Here is a 20,167-nt window from a genome sequence, read left to right as displayed (position 1 = left end):
ACAATAGCATCAAAAAGATTAAAATACTTAATAATAAATTTAATGAGAAATACAAAATCAGATATCCACATGCAAAAAAGATACATTTACATCTTGCCTTACACCATAGACAAAAATTTACTCAAAATCGACCACAGACCAAAATATAAGAGCTAAAAGAGTAAAACCACTAGAAGAAAAACAGAAGAAAACCTTTGCAAATTTGTTAGGCAAAAAGCTCTTAAATATGACACTAATGTATGAGTCATAAAAGAAAAAAATTTATAAATTGGACTTCAAAATTAAAACCTGTGCTTCAAAAGTCACCATGAGGAAAATGAAAGAGACTGGATTCCAGCCACCAACCAGAAGAAAACATTTGTAAATCATACATTAACAACAAATAACATAAAGACAATCCAAATTTCAGGATGGGTAAAAGATTTAAATAGACATTTTACTAAAGAAGATATACAAATAACTAATTAGCACAAACATGTTTAATATCATTAACTATTAGAGGAACACAAATCAAGACCACAACAAGATACCACTTCCTATCCATTCAAATGGATACAAAAAAGACGGGTAACAACAAGTATTGGTGAGGATATAGTAAACCTGGAATGCTCATAAATTGATGGTGGGAATGTAAAACAGCACAGCCACTTTGAAAAGCAATTTGGTAATTTCTTAAAAAGTTAAACACAAATTTGCCATACAACCCAGCAATTCCACTCCTAGGTAAAGACTCAAGAGAAATGAAAACATATGTCCATAAAATATTTGTACACAAATGTTTACGGTAGCATCGCTCTATAAACAAGCAAAAAGTGGCAATAACTGCTCTATAAACAGGCAAAAAGTGGAAATAATCCAAATGCCCATCAACTGCTGAATGAAGAGTGTGTGCTCTGTAGGCCAGGCACTGTGGCTCACGCCTGTAATCCCGGCACTCTGGGAGAACGAGGTGAGTAGATGGCTTGAGGTCAGGAGTTCGAGACCAGCCTGGGCAACATAGTGAGACCTTGTCTCTACTAAAAATAGAAAAATTAGCTGGGTGTGGTGGCATGCACCTGTAATCCCAGCTACTCAGGAGGCTGAGGCACGAGAATCATTTGAACCCAGGAGGTGGAGGTTGCAGTGAACAGAGATCGAGCTACTGCACTCCAGCTTGGGTAGCTGAGCAAGGCTCTATCTCAAAACAAAAAACAAAAAAAAGTGTGCTCTGTCCATAATATGGAATGCTATTTAGCAACAAAAAGGAATGAAGTACAGATACACACAACGACATGGATTAACTTCAGAAACCTTATGCTAAGTTAAAGAAGCCAGATGCAAGAGACTACAGACTTTATACCGTATAATTCCATTTTTATGAAATGTCTAGAAAAGGCAGATAGAAACAGACAGATGAGTGTTTGTCTGGGGCTGAGGATGGGAGCAGAGTAACGACAACTGGGCAGGAGGGATCTTTTGGAGGCATGGAAACGTTTTTAAATTGTATTGTGGTGATGGGTGCACAACTGTAGAAATTTACCAAAATCATCACATAATACATTTACAATGGGTGAATGGTATATAGTAGTTTTGCATTTTGAGAGTTGTTTTTTGAGACAGAGTCTCATTCTGTTGCCCAAGCTGGAGAGCCGTGATGCGATCACGACTCACTAAGGCCTCGAAATCCAAGGCTTAAGAAACCCTCCCACTTCAGCATCCTGAGTAGCTGGGACTACAGGTATGCAGCACCACATCCAGCTAATTTTATTTTTAAATTTCTATACAGATAGGGTCTCACTGTGTTGCCCAGGCTGGTCTCAAACGTCTGGCCTCAAGTGATCCTCCTGCCTCAGACTTCCAAAGTGTTGGGATTACAGGTGTGAGCCACCACACACAGACAAGTCATTTTTTAAAAAGTAAAAATTGCAGGGCTGGGCGAGGTGGCTCACGCCTGTAATCCCAGCACTTTGGGAGGCCGAGGTGGGTGGATCACAAGGTCAAGAGTTTGAGACTAGCCTGGCCAACATGGTGAAACCCTGTGTCTCCTTAAAAAAAAATACAAAAATTAGCTAGGCATGGTGGCGTGTGCCTGTAATCCCAGCTACTCGGGAGGCTGAGGCAGGAGAGTTGATTGAACTGGGAACGCAGAGATGGCAGTGAGCCAAAATCATGCCACCGCACTCCAGCCTGGGTGACAGAGCAAGACTCTGTCTCCAAAAAAAAAAAAAAAAAAAGTAAAAATTGCAAAGTTTTTGTGTCTATATATCAGACACCAAATTATTTCACACAAATTGAAAAAGATTACTACTCAAACTGGGGATTGAGCTCTGAAGTCAGTATTATAAAATGAAATGCCTTTAATGGCAGTATGTGATATAATATTATATTACCACGTTCTTTATACATGAGAATGACATTTACATACTTCATGTATTAAGTATCGATTTGGGGGCTGGGCACATTGGCTCAAGCCTGTAATCACAGCACTGTGGGAGGCCCAGGCAGGCAGATCACAAGGTCAGGAGCTCGAGACCAGCCTGGCCAACGTGGCAAAACCCCATCTCTACTAAAAATACAAAAATTAGCTGGGCATGGTGGCACATGACTGTAATCCCAGCTACTTGGGAGGCTGAGGCAAGAGCATCACTTGAACCTGGGAGGCAGAGGTTGCAGTGAGCCAAGATTGTACCACTGCACTCCAGCTTGGGCAACAGAGCAAGACCGTCTTAAAAAAAAAAAAAAGGATCTGTTTTGGAGTCTCCTTATAATTTCAAACATGCTCCTCTAACAGGAGTGAACATGCAGACAGAGAAGCTAAGTAGATTGTCCACAGACAGATGGACTTTATCAAATGCCATGTGCCTCACTTCATATGATGAAATTACAATTTCAATGTATCTTAAAGAAGAAAAATAGTCACAAAAGCATCTTAACTATAACTGATACAATGATTTTCCTGTCTATTCAATAACCAGTATCCCCTTAAAACCAAACATACTGTGTCAATGTCTAAATGTGTAAGTTTTACTGGCAGCAAGTTAGGGATCAACTTAATATTTCTTAAGATAAAATTTCTATATAAGGATAAGGATAAAAGTAACTGGCACGTAACCCCTTTATTCTGAATAGTGGCAATTAAAAACAACGAATGGAGATTTCGCCTGCTGTATTAGTTTTCTAATGTGTCAAAAGTCACCAGAAACTTAGTGACTGGAAAACAACACCCACGTATCATCTCACAGTTCTGTAGGTCAGAAGTGTGGGTGGGCTCCACTGGACTCTCTGCTTAGGGTCTCACCAGGACAAATTCAAGGTGTCGGTCAGCCCGGGTTCTTATCTACAGGATCTGAGTAGGAATCTGCCTCCAAACCCATTCCAGTTATGGATGGAATTCTGTGTTTTGTGGTTGTGGGATGGAGGTGGCTGTTTTCCTTGCTGCTGCCAGCCAGGGCCACTCTCAGCTCCTAGTGAGCACCCACACGCCCTCCATCTGCAGAGCTAGCAACAGTGTGGAATCTTTCCTGAGCTTCATATCTTTCTGACTTCCTCCTTGCTGCTGGCCTGAGGAAACTCTGCTTTTAAAGAGCACGTGTGAGTAGATTAAGCCCACTCGGACAATCATCTTAATTCCACCTGCAGAATCTCTTTTAGCCATGTTACGCATGGGGGCAACACCACGAGGCAAGGGTCATGGGGCTGCACCATGAACACCTGCCTTTCTAATTAAACTATATTTAAAGGCAACTAAATATCCTCCCACTGAGGAATACAAGTAATCAATGCAGAAGGAATCGTGTATTTAGAAAACTCACCATTTTGTAACTCCCTAATAAACTTCATTCTTTGTTTTTAATTGCCACTATTCAGAAGAAAGGGGTTAAGTGCGGCTACTTTTATCCTCATCTTTATATAGAAATTATGTGTCTTAATGAACATTAAGTTGATCCCTAATAAAATAACTGATTTAGACAATGATTGTCAATGAGAAACTGACACCGACCACATCTGAGCCCACTTTAGAGACCTGACTACAGAGACCCTAAATGGCATGTGCCTCCTGCTACGACATACACAGCACCACCTATAAAGCGCTCCTACCAAAAAGCAGCTGAAGCTAAACCTCATTAAGCTGTTAGAGCAAAGTCTCGGTTTACAGGAAATGTAGGAAACAGAAGTACAATTTAAATGATACCATTAAAGGCCGGGCATGGTGGCTCACGCTTGTAATCCTAGCACTTTGGGAGGCCGAGGTGAGCAGATCACTTGAGACCAGGAGTTTGAGACCAGCCTGGCCAACGTAGTGAAACCCTGTCTCTACTGAAAAAAAAAAAAAATTAGCTGGGTGTGGTGGTGCACACCTGTAATCCCAGCCACTCAGGAGGCTGAGGCACAACAACTGCTTGAACCTGGGAGACGGAAGTTGCAGTGAGCAGAGATTGTGCCACTGCACTCCAGCCTGAGTGACAGAGCAAGACTCTGTCCCAAAAAATAAATAAATAAAAATTTTTTAAATGATACCATTAAGAAGCAGACAGAAAAGCCCAGAACGTGGAACATTCTACAACACACAGGACCCAATTTCTTCAGTAAGTTAATTACCTGTGCATGTGCTGGCGGGGGCAATGTGGGGGAACTGGTCTAGATTACAAGAAATATTATCACCAATTACAATACAAGAACAGTATTTGAATCCTGATTCAAACCAAGAGTAAAAAAAAAAAAAAAAATTAAGTTAATCAGAGAAATTTGACAATAAACTCGGTATTAGAGTACACTAAGAAACATGATAAATTCCACGTTTGGGATAAAGGTATTGCGGCTATATAAGAAAGCATGCATACTTTTTAGAGATGCATATAGCACAAAATGCTGTGACTGCTTTGTTAATTCAGTAACCACAAAAAAAAGACGGGATGGGAAAACAAAGTATAGCAAAATGGTGAAACGTATCAAATCTAGGTGATGTAACTATACACACACACACACAAACACATACATATACATACATATGGGGTTAATTATTCTAGTCTACTTTTCTGTGTGTTGAAAATTTTTAACATAAACAATTTGCTTCTATTCACTGAGCATCTGCTGAGAGCCAATTGTCATGTTAAGGGCTTCATGTATATTACCAGCTAAATCCTCTCAACAGCCTCACGGACCTGAACTATTATTATCCCTACTTTTATAGATAAAAAGTAATGAAATAACAACCACTTCAGTGTGTAGCCAAACAATCTGCCAGTTCGGCAATGCCTCAGAGGCCAAGTAAATTAAAGACTTCTATGGTTTTATTTTGAAAACATTTTTACCAATTGCCTACAGCACACATTGGAGGGCAGTTCCCAAGCCCTGTGGTGATGCTGTGTGTCGGGGACCTTGGGAGGTAAGGAAAGAGGGAAAAGGAACAGATGGGTAGGCAGATAGAGGGTGAAACAGAACAAGAAGACCAGCAAAACAATGAGGGGAGAGGGAAGGAAAGATGGAGAAGTTAAGAGTAGGGCAGGAACGCATGGAGTCAGTGATGGAAGGCGCAAACGGAACCTGGAAAAGGAAGACCTGGAGTGTCAGACACATTTACTCCCACCATGGCCCACCTTCCACTCTCCCCCAATCCCTGAGACCAGGCAGAAAGTCAGACTACTACAGAGAAAAATGGGGGCAGGCCAACAACACTAGACAGCTCTGTCAAAACGTAATTACAGATGGTGGTGTGCGCTCTCCCTAAGCCTCCGATCAGCTGCTCTTCTTTCCTGTGACCATGACCTTCCCAAGCTCAAACTCAGCTTCTCCTGACCAGATCCAAGGTCACGAATTGAAGGGAAGAGAAGAAATTATTTATTTAAACAATGTTTAACAGCTTCAGATAAAATGCACAGCCCATCAGTGCCCAGTGAGGCTGCTCTCAGAGAACAATCCGTGCAACTGAGATACTCAGCCACACTAATGCCATTGGGAGCTCAGGTCAGAGTCTCCCGGTGCCAGGGTCAGTTAAGGTTTTAATCCAGGCTATGGAAAATACATGTTTGGGGGGCTGTATGTATGTTTGCGGGGACTGTAGACAGGAAAGGAGCTACAGAAGGGAGAGAGAACAGAAAACACAAAAGAAGAATCCTGGATGCATTTCAGAAACTGGAATGAGAGCTGAAGGGAAAGCAGGCTGAAGTTCTGATCCATGCAACCACCAGAAGGAACATTGAAGGCCTTATGCTGAAGAAGCCCAGTGCAAAAGGCCACACAGTGTGTGATTCCCTTCATGTGGCGTGTCCAACACAAGCAAATCCATGGAGGCAGAAACTCAATTCGTGGTTGCCAGGAGCTGAGGGAGGGTAGAAGGCAGAAGGACTGCTAATGGGTACAAGTTCTTTTGGGGGTGATAAAAACATTCTAAAATTAGGCAGTGCAGATGGTTGTATGATGGTGAATACACAAAAAGTCACTCAACTGTTTACTTTCAATGTGTGGATTGTATGCTATGTGAAATATACCTCAATAAATCCACAAAAAATAAATTAAAAAAATTTTTAACTAGCAAATAAAAAGATAATTCCTTTTTCCCTCCACTCTCAGAGATACAGAGTTTCTCTCTCTTGTTATCATGAGTTTTATTTTGTTTTTTAGCACAAAATCAGAAGCAAAGGAGAACACCTGTGTAGCTTACAGTAACCACACACCATGAAAATAACGAGAAGCCATGAGAACTAACAAAATGAAAGCCAAACTCTTTTAACTTATCTGTTCCCCAACCAACTCCTGAGGAGCAGGATGAAATATCTCTATATGGCAAAGACCAATCGCTTTCCACACACAGTGCTCAGGCACAGACAGACCAACGTCATCTGCTTCTCCAAACCACTCCATCCACCTTTTCCCCACTGTACTTCATGCGTGATCAAATAAACTGTATCTACCAAAGACCCTCTTCACAGACAGGCTAATTTTCGTAAAACAGATAAAGTGGTTTACAAAAATCCAAAGATTTCTGCACCAGCTTCTACTGGTAATTATTTTATTATTTACTGGTTAATATTTTATTATCAGAGTAAAGAAGGAGAACTGGGAATCAGAACAAGTCACTCCACCTCCCTGTGTCTACATCTCCTCATCAGCAAACAAAAGGGCAAGCCCAGAATTATCTCGAAGAATACGCAGTCTTAAAGGGATCTATCAGTCTATGTCTATTAATCACGGAAACAGAGCACGAATTGAGTTCTAGGGGACTTTAATTTCTTGGAATTTTCATAAAGTAATTTCCTCCAGCCATAAAATAATTTTAAAACTATCACACACAGCTCCCCAGCAAACCACCTCAGTAACCACATGAGGCAGGCAAGACGCAAAGAAAAGAAAGGAATATCCTATTCTCTTACATTCAGCAACGCTGATTTCATGTAAATATCCTAGAATTACCCATTTCCCAAGAGCTTAATCATAGAATGTGTTACTAGGAATATAAGTCATCATTAAATACCTTATTAATTACATGAAATTTCCTTTATTCCCAGCCACAGCTATAGAGGATATAAAGCACTAGGGGGTGCATTCATATATTACTATAGTATCGCCCAATTTCATCACTAAAATTACCGTATGCCAAATGAACAAGCAGGACTTACCAATTTTCTGATTGAAAATCTTGTCAAAGGTTATTTCATTTCTCTCTGCAAGGTACTTCTGCATCACACTCCGGATACTGGAAGGGAAGAGTGACACATTTTTAACAATACAGCCTACATCGTGAGTAACCATCCCCAGGATGGAAGAGATACGGATGTCTTGACTTCATGATATCAGCTTTACAAGAGACCCTTCTTACCACGACTGCATGAAATGCAGACCAGCCTAAAAGCCGGAAACTTCATGGCCTTAGCCACCATCCCCTCCTGCAACACAGGGCCAACCTTAACACACAGAAACTCAACTGCAGAAAATAACTTCAGGGTTTTGAAAACCCACCCTCAATATATCTGCTCTTCAAAATATTCACAAATGTGTCTGCACGCACAAACACATGCACACAGCACATACCCTACACGTACACACCACACATGCCTGTGACCCCTACCACAAATTCTGCTCATCAATAAATGAGCTTCTTTCTAAAACAAGTGCAAAAGTTCCCTAGATATATTAATATTTTTAAAATCATATTTCTATACTCCAACAATACAGCACAAAACATAATTAAAAGACTTAGCTTGCAATAAAATAAAAAATATCAAATACTTTGAAATTATTCTTTCAAAATATGTGCAAGAACTTGATGGGAAAAATTACAAATTGTATTGGGAGACATTAAAGAGGATCTAAATAAATAGGAAGATATACCACAGTGATAAACAGAGAAATTTAATACTGTAAAAGTTTGAAGTCTACCCAAATTTATCTATGACATCAATATAATCCCCATTAACATTCCAATAGGGTTTTTCATAGAACATAGAAATAAATAAGCTATTTCTAAAATTTATACAAAAAATACAGGATCAATAATAGCCAAAACAGTTCTGAAGAAAGAGAATAAAGATACCGGGGCTTATTATAAAGTTAAAATAATAAAGACAGGATAAACAAACTAATCAAGGAAATGGAAGACAGTGCAGAAACTGAACCACACATACATTCAACTTTGACATATAATAGAAGTAGCAAGTCAGAAAAATGGGGAAAGGATGGATTATTCAGTAACTGAACCCCAAAAGTGATTATCCAAATGGAAAAAGTAGAAAATTCAATCTCTATTATCCACTGATGGTGGGAGTGAACAATAATTTAGCATTACTTTTTTTTTTTACTTTTTAAAACAAATTGAGGCAAATTTATATACAATTAAATGCACACTTAAAGTATATTGTTAGGTAGGCGAGGTGCCTCACGCCTGTAATCCCACCACTTTGGGAGGCCGAGGCGAGCGAATCATCTGAGGTCAGGAGTTCAAGACCATTCTGGCCAACATGGTAAAACCCCGCCTCTACTAAAAATACAAAAATTAGCTGGGTGTGGTTGCGCGTGTCTGTAGTCCCAGCTACTAGAGAGGCTGAGGCAGGAGAATCACTTGAACCCAGGAGGCAGATGTTGCAGTGACCCAAGATCGTGCTACTGCACTCCAGCTTGGGGGACAGAATGAGACTCTGTCTCCAAAAACAAAAAGAAAGTATATTGTTAAATGTGCTTTTGACAAACATATACACCTATGTAACTACTATCTTAAGATACAGGATATTTCCATTGCCCCAAAAAGCACCCCTTTACAATCAATCTCCCCATATTCTAGAATCCAGGCAACTATTGACCTGCTTTCTAATAACATAGATTCATGCTCCAGTTCTAGAATTTTATATAAAATAAAATTACACACTATGTTGTCTGTTGTGTCTGGCTTCTTTTGTTTGACATGAGACAGCTTCATCCATATTGCTATGTGCATAAGTATTTCATTCCTTTCTAATGCCAAACAGCATGCCATTGTATGAATATTCCACAATTTGTTTACCCAGCCATCTGTTGACAGACATTTGGGTTGTTTCTATAAATAAAGGTGCTTTAAATATCTATATATAAGTCTTTTTATGGGCATGCGTTTTCATTTTTCACAGGTAAATACCAGGAAGTGAAATTGTTGGTCATATGGAAAATCATATTTAACATTATGAAAAACTGATGAATATATATTACAAACTGGTTGTACCATTTTACAATCCCACCAACAAAGTATGATAGTTCCAGTTGTTCCACATCCTTGTCAACACTTGGGTTGTAAGTCTTTTTAAATTTTGGCCACTCTGTTGGGTGTGTAGTAGTATTTTATTGTACTTTGTATTTTAATTTGCATTTCCCTAATGAATAATGACGTTGAGCATGTTTGTATATGATTATTGGAACTCTCCTCTCTTCTTTTTAGAGGTGTGTAGACAAATCTTTTGTCTACCTTTTAATCGAGTTGTATTATTCAGTTGTACAACTTCTTTATTTAGTCCAGAAATAAGTCCTATGTCAGATTTATGTGATGCTAAGATTTTCTCCCAGTGAGCACCTCAGCTCTTCATTTTCTTCAGGGAGTCCTTCTTAGAGCAGAGGTGCTTAGTTGATGAGTTCCAATTTATTGACATTTCTTTGATGGACAGTCTGTCCTAAGAAGTCTTTCATGCCTCAAGGTCATGAATACTGTAAGCTATATTTTCTTTTACAAGTTTAAAAGTTTTCGCTTTTGTGTAAACATAAATATGGTCTAATATCCATTTCAGGTTAATTTTTGTGTAGAGTACAAGGTAGAAATCAAAGTTCTTTTTTTCTGTATAATATTTCATTGTTCTAGTATTACTTGTTGAAAAGACTTCCTTCTTTCTTTTTCTCCATTAAATTATCTTGGCACCTTTGTTGGTTCAACACTAAGTATGTGCAGGTCTATCTCTGGGCCATCCTGTTGCATTGATCTGTACATCTATCCTTATGTACACATTGTATTGTCTTCATTGCTTCTTTTCTAACTTAAGAAGTTGGATCAATGAATTTAAATTATTTCTAATGTAACCAGTTAAAATTATAAAATTCCCTCTAGGCATCGATTTAACTGCATCTCACAGATATTGATATATTCTACTTTCATTTTCATCCTATTCTAATTATCTTCTAATTTCCCTTGAGATTTCTTCCTTGACCTATGAGTAATTTAGAAATGTGTTGCTTCATTTCCAAATACTTGGAGATTTCCAGTTATCTTTCTATTATTAAATTTTACTTTAATTCTTTCATGGTCAGAAAACACACTTTGAATAACTCAGTTCTTTTATGATTTGTTGATATGTGTTTTATTGCCTAGAATATGATCTACTGTTTTGAGTAGTTCATGTACACTTAAAGGGAATGAGTATGCTGCTGTTGGATAGACTGATTCATAAACATCAACTGGGTCAAGTTGGTTGATAGTGTTGCTTAGATTTTTCTATATCCTTATGGATTTTCTGTCTACTTTTTCTATAAATTACTGAGAGAGGAGTGTTGAAACCGTCAACTAAAATTGTGAATCTATTTATCTTTTCAATTCTGTTTTTATTATATGTTTTACTGCTCTGTTGTTAAGTACATGAATATTTAAGAACAATGTTGTGCTTCCATGGTGAAATAACCCCATGATCATTATGAAATACACCTTTTTAATGCCTGTTTATAATCTTTTTTAAGTCTATTTCATCAAATATTAATCAAGTCATTCCAGCTTTCTTTTGGTTAGTGCTTATACAGTATTATATTTGTCTATCTTTTTACCTTTAAGGATTTATATCTTCACATTTAAAATAAGTTTCCAGTTTACAACAGATAGTCATCCGTTGGTATACAAGCCATGAGTTCTATCTAGGACCCGCCTCGGATCCCAAAATCCTAGGATGCTCAAGTCCCTTATATAAAATGGTGTAGTATCTACAGAGCACTTATGCACATCCTCCTGAATAGTTTAAATCATCTCTAGGTTACTTATAAGACCTAATGCAATGTAAATGCTATGTAAATAGTTGTTATACTGTATTGGTTTTTATTTGTATTTTTATTGTTGTATGGTTATTTCTCATTGTTTCTTTCTTTCCAAATATTTTGATGCGTAGTTGAATACCCAGATGCAACCTGCAGACATGGCCAGGCACAGCGGCTCACACCTGTAATCCCAGCACTTTGGGAGGCCGAGGCAGGTGGATCACCTGAGGTCAGACGTTCCAGACCAGCATGGACAACATGGTGAAACCCTGTCTTTACTACAAATACAAAAATTAGCGGTGGCGGTTGCCTGTAATCCCAGCTACTCAGGAGGCTGAGGCAGGAGAATCATTTGAACCTGGGAGGCGGACGTTGCAGTGAGCCGAGATCATGCCACTGCACTGCAGCCTGGGTGACAGAGCAAGACTCCATCTCAAAAAAAAAACCCTGCAAATATGGACAGCTGACTGTAACCCACAGATATGGGCAGCTGACTGTATAGCTGGATCTTGCTTTTTCACCCTACCTGATGATCTCTTTTAATTGAAGTACTTAAACAATCTGCATACTTCTGTCAGGTAGATACAGGTAAGTGAATTAGCTAGAACATATGGTAAATATGTTTTAGTACGACTTTTTTAAAAACTGCCAAACCACCTTCTATTGTGGCTATACCCTTCAGATTCCCAACAGCAACACAGAATTCCTGTTTCTCCTTGAACATACTTATTTTCTGAGTTTTTATTTTAGCCATTTTAGTGGGTGTGAAGTAGCATCGCACTGTGGTTTTAATTTGCATTTCCCTAATGAGTAATAAGCATTTTTTCATGTGCTTATTAGCTATTCATGTATCTTCTGTAGTGAACTGGCTATTCAAATATTTGGCCAATTTGAGGAGGACTGGTATCTTAATATTCATAGAGTTCTTTATATGTTCTGGATACAAGTTATTTATTATATATGTGATTTTCTTTTTTCTTTTTTTTTTTTTTTTGAGACAGAGTCTCGCTCTGTCGCCTAGACTGGAGTGCAGTGGCACGATCTCGGCTCACTGCAAGCTCCACCTCCCGGGTTCACATCATTCTCCTGCCTCAGCCTCCCGAGTAGCTGAGACTATAGGCACCCACCACCACGCCCGGCTAATATTTTGTATTTTTAGTAGAGATGGGGTTTCACCGTGTTAGCCAAGATGGTCTTGATCTCCTGACCTCGTGATCTGCCCACCTCAGCCTCCCAAAATGCTGGGATTACAGGCATGAGCCACCGCACCTGGCATATATGTGATTTTCAAATATTTTCTCAGAGTCTATAATTTGTCTTTGCACTTGCTTAGTGGTGTCTTTAAAGGACAAGTTTTAAATTTTTGATTAAACCCAATTTATCAGTATTTTTCTTTAATGGTGTCATAGCTAAGAATTCTTTGCCTAACCCAAGGTCACAAAAACTTTTTCTTATGCTTTCTTCTAGAAGTGTTATAGTTTTAGCTCATAAATGCAGATTTATGATCAATTTTGAGTTATTCTGGGAGTATGGTGGGAGATAAATATCTAAGGGATTTTGGTTTGTTTTTGTCTTTGTTTTTGCATATGGACATTCAATTTTTCTAGCATCATTTTGTTGAAATTCCTATCATTTCCCCCACTAAATTGTCTTGGCATTTTTTCAAAAATCAATTACTGTAAATGTAAGGATTTCTCCCCTCCATATTCTGCTCCATTATCTATGTTCTTTATGCCAGTGTAGCACCATGTTGATGACGACAGCTCTACAGGAAGTGGTCAAACCAGTCTAAGTTCTCTCTGTTCTGTTTTCAAAATTGTGTTGCCTATTCTGCCTGGATTTCAAAAGGGACTGCAGTAAATCTATAGATCAATATGGATCAATATGGGAAGAATTGCCACCTTTTTATTTTTTGCACAGGGTCTCTCTGTTGCCCAGGCTGGAGTATAGTGATGAGATCATGGCTCACTGCAGCCTTGGCCCACTGGGCTCAAGCAATTCTCTCACCTCAGACTCCCAAGTAGCTGGGAAGAGAGGTGCATGCCACTGTGCCCAGCTAATTTTTAAATTTTTTTTTGTAGAGACAGGGTCTCACCATGTTGCCCAGGCTGGTCTTGAACTCCTGGGCTCAAGTGATCCTCCCGGCTCAGACTCCCAAAGTGCTGGGATACAGGCGTGAGCCACCAAGCCAGGACCAGAACTGCCATCTTAATAACACTGAACCTGCTTTTGTCTGTATTTTGTTCCTGTTTTCCTCTTTTCTTGCCTTCTTCTTATGATTCAATTTTTATCTCCCCTCCTAGATTATTTTAACTTTTTTCTTTCTTTTTTTCCTTAGGGGTTGCTCTAGGGTTTACAATACACATTTTTACTTACCATAGTCTACCTCTAAATAACATTTTACATTTCCATGTCCTGTCTATGATTTGTGCTATTATTGTCATATGCTTTATTCCTACATGTTCTAAACCTCATAATATATTTGCATTGTTTTGGCTTTAGACATGCAATGTCTTTACATTCGATGGCTGTTATATTATTGCAGGTACTCTATATTTCTTTGTGGAGATCCAAATGTCACCTGGTACCATACACCTTCTGCCCAACACACTTCCTCCATCTCTTGTAGTGCAGGTTAACTAGCAATGAATTTTCCCAGCTCTTGTTTGTCTAAAAAGTCTTTGTTTTGCCTTTAGTTTTGAAAGATATTTTTATTGGGTATAGGATCCCAGGTTGGCAGGTTTGTTTTGTTTTCTCTCAGCACTTGATGTCACTCCACTGTCTTCTGCGTGCATAGGTTATATAAGAATTGTGCTATAATTTTTATCTTTATTCCTCTGTACATACATTTTGTTTTAATCCGGCTGCCTTTCTTTATCTAGCTTCTTTAAGAATTTCTCTTTATTGTTGGTCAGTAGTTTAACTATAATGCATCTAGAGGTACGCTTTCTCTCCCTACCTTTACCCTGCTTGGGGTTCTCTGAACATTTTTTTAACTTTGTTAACTGACACATAATAATTGTACATATTCATGGGGTGCACTGTGATATTTTGATACATACGATGCATAGTGATCAGATCAGGGTAATTAGCATACCCATTATCTCAAACATTTGTCATTTCTTTGTGATGGGAACATTCAATGTTCTCCTTCCAGCTATTTGAAATTATGTATTATTGTTAACTATAGTCATCCTACAGTGCTATAGAACACTAGAATGTATTTCTCTTATCTAGCTGTCATTTTATATCCTTTAACAAATTTCTTCCTTCCCCACTCTTTCTCCTACCCTTCCCAACTTTCTATCTTTCACTGATTTTGGAAAATTCTCAGCCATTTTCTCTGCATATTTTTTTAGTCGGCTCTTTCTCTTCTCTTTCTGATATTTCACTTACTCACATGCTAGAACATTTGATATTGTCCCACAACTTTCAGACACAGAGCATGAGACCCTAATTATAAATCCAAAACTAAAAATATAATCTACAGAAATACATGTATGTAATAAAACCATACATTTCTGAAAGGCAGGGAAGTGTGTAATGTGTAATTCATAATGAGTGGCTGCCTACAAGGAGAAGGAGGAAAGGAAACACAAGGCCAGGAGATGGAATGGGGAAGGAACTCACAGTAGAAGGAAATTATTCTCAGTATCCTTGTTCTCATACTGGTACTATAAGTGCTTATAATATTATTTAAAATGAATTAATGAATGATTCAATGCCTACAAAATAAAGAAGGCCATGCATAAATTAATAATGAGAGAGTATCATGAATCAAGTGCCATGATTAGTTAAATTCTGTGAATATAAGTCCAGCACTTGAGCCATGGTAAGTATCAAGTAAATTATGAGTCTCAATAAAGATATGAATGAAGAGGAAGGGTTTATTTTTCAAACAAGTTACAAGACATGCTAAGATTCTGCCAGGGATGGCCTATCACTAATTGTAACAGTGCATAGAATAGCCAGTTGCTTGCCCCTGCATTTAATTATACCTAGCTATGAGAAGTCACTCATAGTACTCTCCTGTCTCAAAGTTCTGAGGGAATAAATCAAATGATAATTTTAAATTTTTTTGAAATTGCTGATTTATTAACATTTTCAAATAGATGTTTAAAATGCAAGTAATATAAAAGTAAAAACTAGATATTAAAATGTTCTTCATCTCTCACTTTTCATATTGTCAAATATTTTCTTGATTGAAGCAGAATAGTTCAATTGAGTCTAAACTCTATTCATAGATCACATTACTTCTTTTTGAAGAACAGCAATCTTTTTCTTTAGTAAATTAAAAGCCCTCATTTATTTGATTCATCCAACATTTCATGTATGACAACTGGTTTTTCACCTACCCACAACTCTCATTTTTCCCTATGAATACTCTTGAAGAAGTGTTCCAGAAGCATTCTAAAACAATCAACAAATTTAGCAATGTACTACCTATTCCATTCTGACTTTCCAATTTTTCCATACAATTCCTACCATGATATGATTTTTACTCTTCCCTTCTTGTAGAGGATGGTTGGTGGTGGTGGTTCTTATATACCTTCATGTAATCATCTTCCTTGAAGTAGAACATTTTATACATATATATACACATATACATGTGTATTACATATACATACATACATACAAAGCGGGTCTTGCTCTGTCATCCAGGCTGGAGTACAGTGGTGTGATCATAGCTCACTGCGGCCTCAAACTCCTGAGCTCAAGCCATCCTCCCACCTCAGCCTCCTGAGTAGCAGAAACTGTAAGTGCACACCACCACACCCAGTAATTATTATTTTTTTTTTTTGGAGACAGAGTCTCACTATGTTGCCCAGACTGGTCTTAAATTCTTGGCCTCAAGAGATCCTCCCACCTCAGCCTCCCAAGTGGCTGGAATTATTGGTGCAAGCCACCATGCCTGGCAATTTTTTGTTTATTTAAAAAGTCTAATTTCCTAAACATGAGAAATCTAGTCTGTGCTTATATTTTTATTTTTTCCTACAATTCTTGACTATTCCCTTATGTTCTACTTGTAATTTTCTTCACTGTACTATTCAGTCCCTATTTGTATTTTTAATATCTTGCATGTTTTTATTTTTAGCTCAAAGAATGTGGCTGGTTGTCTAATACTACACACAAAAAGTAATTTGATGTATTCCTAAGTATTTTGTGTGTGTGCAGCTACTGTAAATGGGACTGCATTTTAATTTGGCTCTCAGCTTGAACGTTATTGGTGTATAGAAATGCTACTGATTTCTGTACACTGATTTTGTATCCTGAAACTTCCTGAAGTCGTTTATCAATTCCTGGAGTCTTTGGCAGAGTCTTTAGGGTTTTCTCGGTATAGAATCATTATCATCGGCAAAGAAAGACAGTTTGACTCCTTCTTTTCCTATTTGGATGCCTTCTATTTTTTCTCTTGCCTGATTGCTCCAGTACTATGTTGAATAAGAGTGTCAAGAATGAGAATCCTTGTCTGTTCCAGTTCTCAAGGGGAATGCTTCCAGCTTTTGCTCATTCAATATGATATTGTATTTAGGTTTGTCATAGATAGCTGTTATTATTTTGAGGTATGTCCCTTCAATATCTAGTTTGTTCAGGATTTTTAACATGAAGCGTACTGGATTTTATTGAAAGCTTTTTCCATGTCTATTGAGATGATCATATGGTTTTGTTTTTATTTATTTTATTTATTTATTTATTTATTTTTGAGATGGAGTTTCGCTCTGTTGCCCAGGCTGGAGTGCAGTGGCGCGATCTCAGCTCACTTGCAAGCTCAGCCTCCCGAGTAGCTGGGACTACAAGTGCCCACCGCCACGCCCGTCTAATTTTTTGTATTTTCAGTAGAGACGGGGTTTCACCGTGTTAGCCAGGATGGTCTCGATCTCCTGACCTCGTGATCCATCTGCCTCAGCCTCCCAAAGTGCTGGGATTACAAGCGTGAGCCACCGCACCGGGCCAGTTTTTAATTTTTTATGTAGTAAATCACATTTATTGGTTTGCATATGTTGAACCAACCTTGCCTCCCAGGAATGAAGCCTACCTGATCATGATGAATTAACCTTTTTGATGTGCTGCTGGATTTGGTTTGCTAGTATTTTGTTGAGGATTTTTGCCTCTGTGTTCATCAGGGATGTTGGCCTGTAGTTTTCTTTTTTCACTGTGTCTTTGCCAGGTTTTGGCATCAGGGTAATACTGGCTTTGCAGAATGAGTTAGGGAGGAGTCCCTCCTTCTTGACTTTTTTCTACTGGTAGAACTACAAAACACCAATGAAAGAAATCATAGATGATACATACACACAAATGGAAGAATGTTCCATGCTCATAGATTGGAAGAATCAATATTGTAAAAATGGCCATGCTGCCCAAAACAATCTACAGATTCAATGCTATTGCTATCAAACTACCAATGTCATTTTTCACAGGATGGGTAAAAACTATTCTAAAATTAATATGGAATAAAAAAAGAGCCCAAATAGCCAAAGTAATCTTAAGAAAAAAGAACAAAGCTAGAGGATCATATTACCCAACTTCAAACTATACCACAAGGCTACAGTAACCAAAACAGCATAGTGCTGATACAGAAACAGACACACAGACCAGTGGAATAGAAGAGAGAACCCAAAAATAAAGCTACATGCAGCTTCAGCTATCTGATCTTTGACAAAGTCAACAAAAATAAGAGAGAAAGGACTCCCTACTCAATAAATGGTGCTGGGATAGCTGGCTAGCCATATGCAGAAGATTGAAACTGGATCCCTACCTTTTACCATATACAAAAAAGTCCTCAAAAAATGCAAAAAAAGTCCTCAAAAGCAACTGCAAAGAAAACAAAAATTGACAAGTAGGGCCCAATTAATCTAAAGTGCTTTTGCACAGCAAAAGAAACTATCAACAGAGTAAACAGACACCCTACAGAATGAGAGAAAATATTCACAAACTGCATCTGACAAAGGTCTAATATCCAGATTCTATAAGGAACTTAACAACAAAAAACAAATAATTACATTAAAAAATGGGCAAAAGACATGAACAGACACTTCTCAAAAGAAGACATACAAGCAACAAACAAACATATGAAAAAATGCTCAAAATCACTAATCATCACAGAAACGTAAATCAAAACCACCATGAGATACCATCTCACTCCAGGCAAATGGCTATCATTTAAAAAAAGAAAGAAAGGAAAGAAAAGAAAAGAAAGAAACAGATGCTGGCAAGGCTTCGGAGAAATGGGAACGCCTATACACTGCTGGTGGGAATGTAAATTAATTCAGCCACTGTGAAAAGCTGTTTGGAGATTTCCCAAAGAACTTAACAAAGAAGTACCATTCAACCCAGCAATCGTATTACTGAATATATTTATTTTCTTTCCAAAAGAAAATAAATCGTTCTACCAAAAGAAAAAAAAAACCACATGCACTCATATGTTCATCACAGCACTATTCATTAATAACAAAGACAAGGAATCAACCTACGTGCCCATCAATGGTGGACTGGATAAAGAAAATGTGGTACATATACACCATGGAATACTATATTGCCATAAAAAAGAATGAAATCGTGTCCTTTGCAGCAATGTGAATGCAGCGGTAGGTGATTATCCTAAGCAAATTAACACAGGAACAGAAAACCAAATACCACATGTGCTTACTTATAAGTGGGAGCTAAACACTGGGTACTCACGGACATAACCTTTTTGATGTGCTGCTGGATTTGGACACCAGGGATGAATGGCGGGGGAGGGAGGGAAGGGAGCAAGGGTTGAAACACTACTAGATACTGTGCTCACTAACTAGGCAATGGGATCAGTCATACCCCAAACCTCATCATCACGCAATACACCCACATAACAAACCTGCACATATACCCCTTAAATCTAAAATTAAAGCTGCAATTATTGTTTCTAAAAAGTAATTCAAGATTGACCATAGGTCTAAATATAAAGCCTAAAACTATAAAAGTTCTCAAAGAAAATATAAAAAAAACTTTGTGACTAGTTCAAGCAAAGACTTTAGACATGAGAGCAAAAACATGAATAATAAGAGAAAAACTGATAAATTAATTTCATCAAAATTAAAAACTGCTGCTCCTGAAAAGACACTTAAGAGGATGAAAAGACAAGCCACATGCTGAGAGAAAACACCGGCAAACCATCTATCCAATTGAAGATCTGTACCCAACATAAATAAAGACACTTTAAAGCTCAAGAATAAGAAAATAACCTAATAAAAAATGGGCAAATGACTGGAATAGACACTTCAAAGAAGATATGTGGGTGGCTAATAAGCATATGAAAAGTTGTTCAACATCATTAGTCATTAGAAAAAGGCAAATTAAAATCACAAGAAGATTCCACTACATACCTATTAGAGTGGCTACAATTACAAAAGACCATACTAAATGTTGGGAGGGATGTGGAGTAACTGGAATTCTCACACGGTGCTAGTGGAGATGTCAAATGAAGCACACACTTTGGAAAACACTTTGGCAGCTTCTTAGAGAATAAAGTTAAACTACACCTACCATTTGATAAATCCATTCCATTTTTAGGTATTTTACCTGAGAGAAATGAAAGCATATATCCATACAAGATTTATACATGGATATTCTCAGCAGCTTTATCGGTGATGGTCAAAAGCTGGAAGCAACACAATAGCCACAATGGGTAAGTAAATATGCGTATCACTATAATGAAACAGTACTCAGCAATAAAATCAATGAA

General features: G+C 38.0%; 1 protein-coding gene across 4 annotated transcripts in view; it reads right to left on the bottom strand.

Annotated features, from left to right (window-relative positions):
• The window catches only part of GRK3 (G protein-coupled receptor kinase 3), a 155,208-nt gene that overhangs the window by 107,836 nt on the left and 27,205 nt on the right, over nucleotides 1-20,167 (bottom strand). Inside the window, exon 2 of one of the 4 annotated variants that reach the window (XM_031005315.3) lies at nucleotides 7,596-7,672. The exons of 2 other annotated variants lie outside the window; for them this stretch is intronic. In XM_031005315.3, coding sequence (XP_030861175.1) covers nucleotides 7,596-7,672 — 77 coding nt within the window. Of the gene's footprint in view, nucleotides 1-7,595; nucleotides 7,673-20,167 lie in introns of those variants that run through there. One more of the 4 variants, XM_055375356.2, reaches the window with a different exon arrangement.

The sequence above is a fragment of the Gorilla gorilla genome, chromosome 23 (assembly GCF_029281585.2).
Source record: "Gorilla gorilla gorilla isolate KB3781 chromosome 23, NHGRI_mGorGor1-v2.1_pri, whole genome shotgun sequence".
Lineage (NCBI taxonomy): Eukaryota > Metazoa > Chordata > Mammalia > Primates > Hominidae > Gorilla > Gorilla gorilla.
The sequence above is the reverse complement of the archived record's forward strand: the minus strand, read 5'-3'. Positions and strand labels throughout refer to the sequence as shown.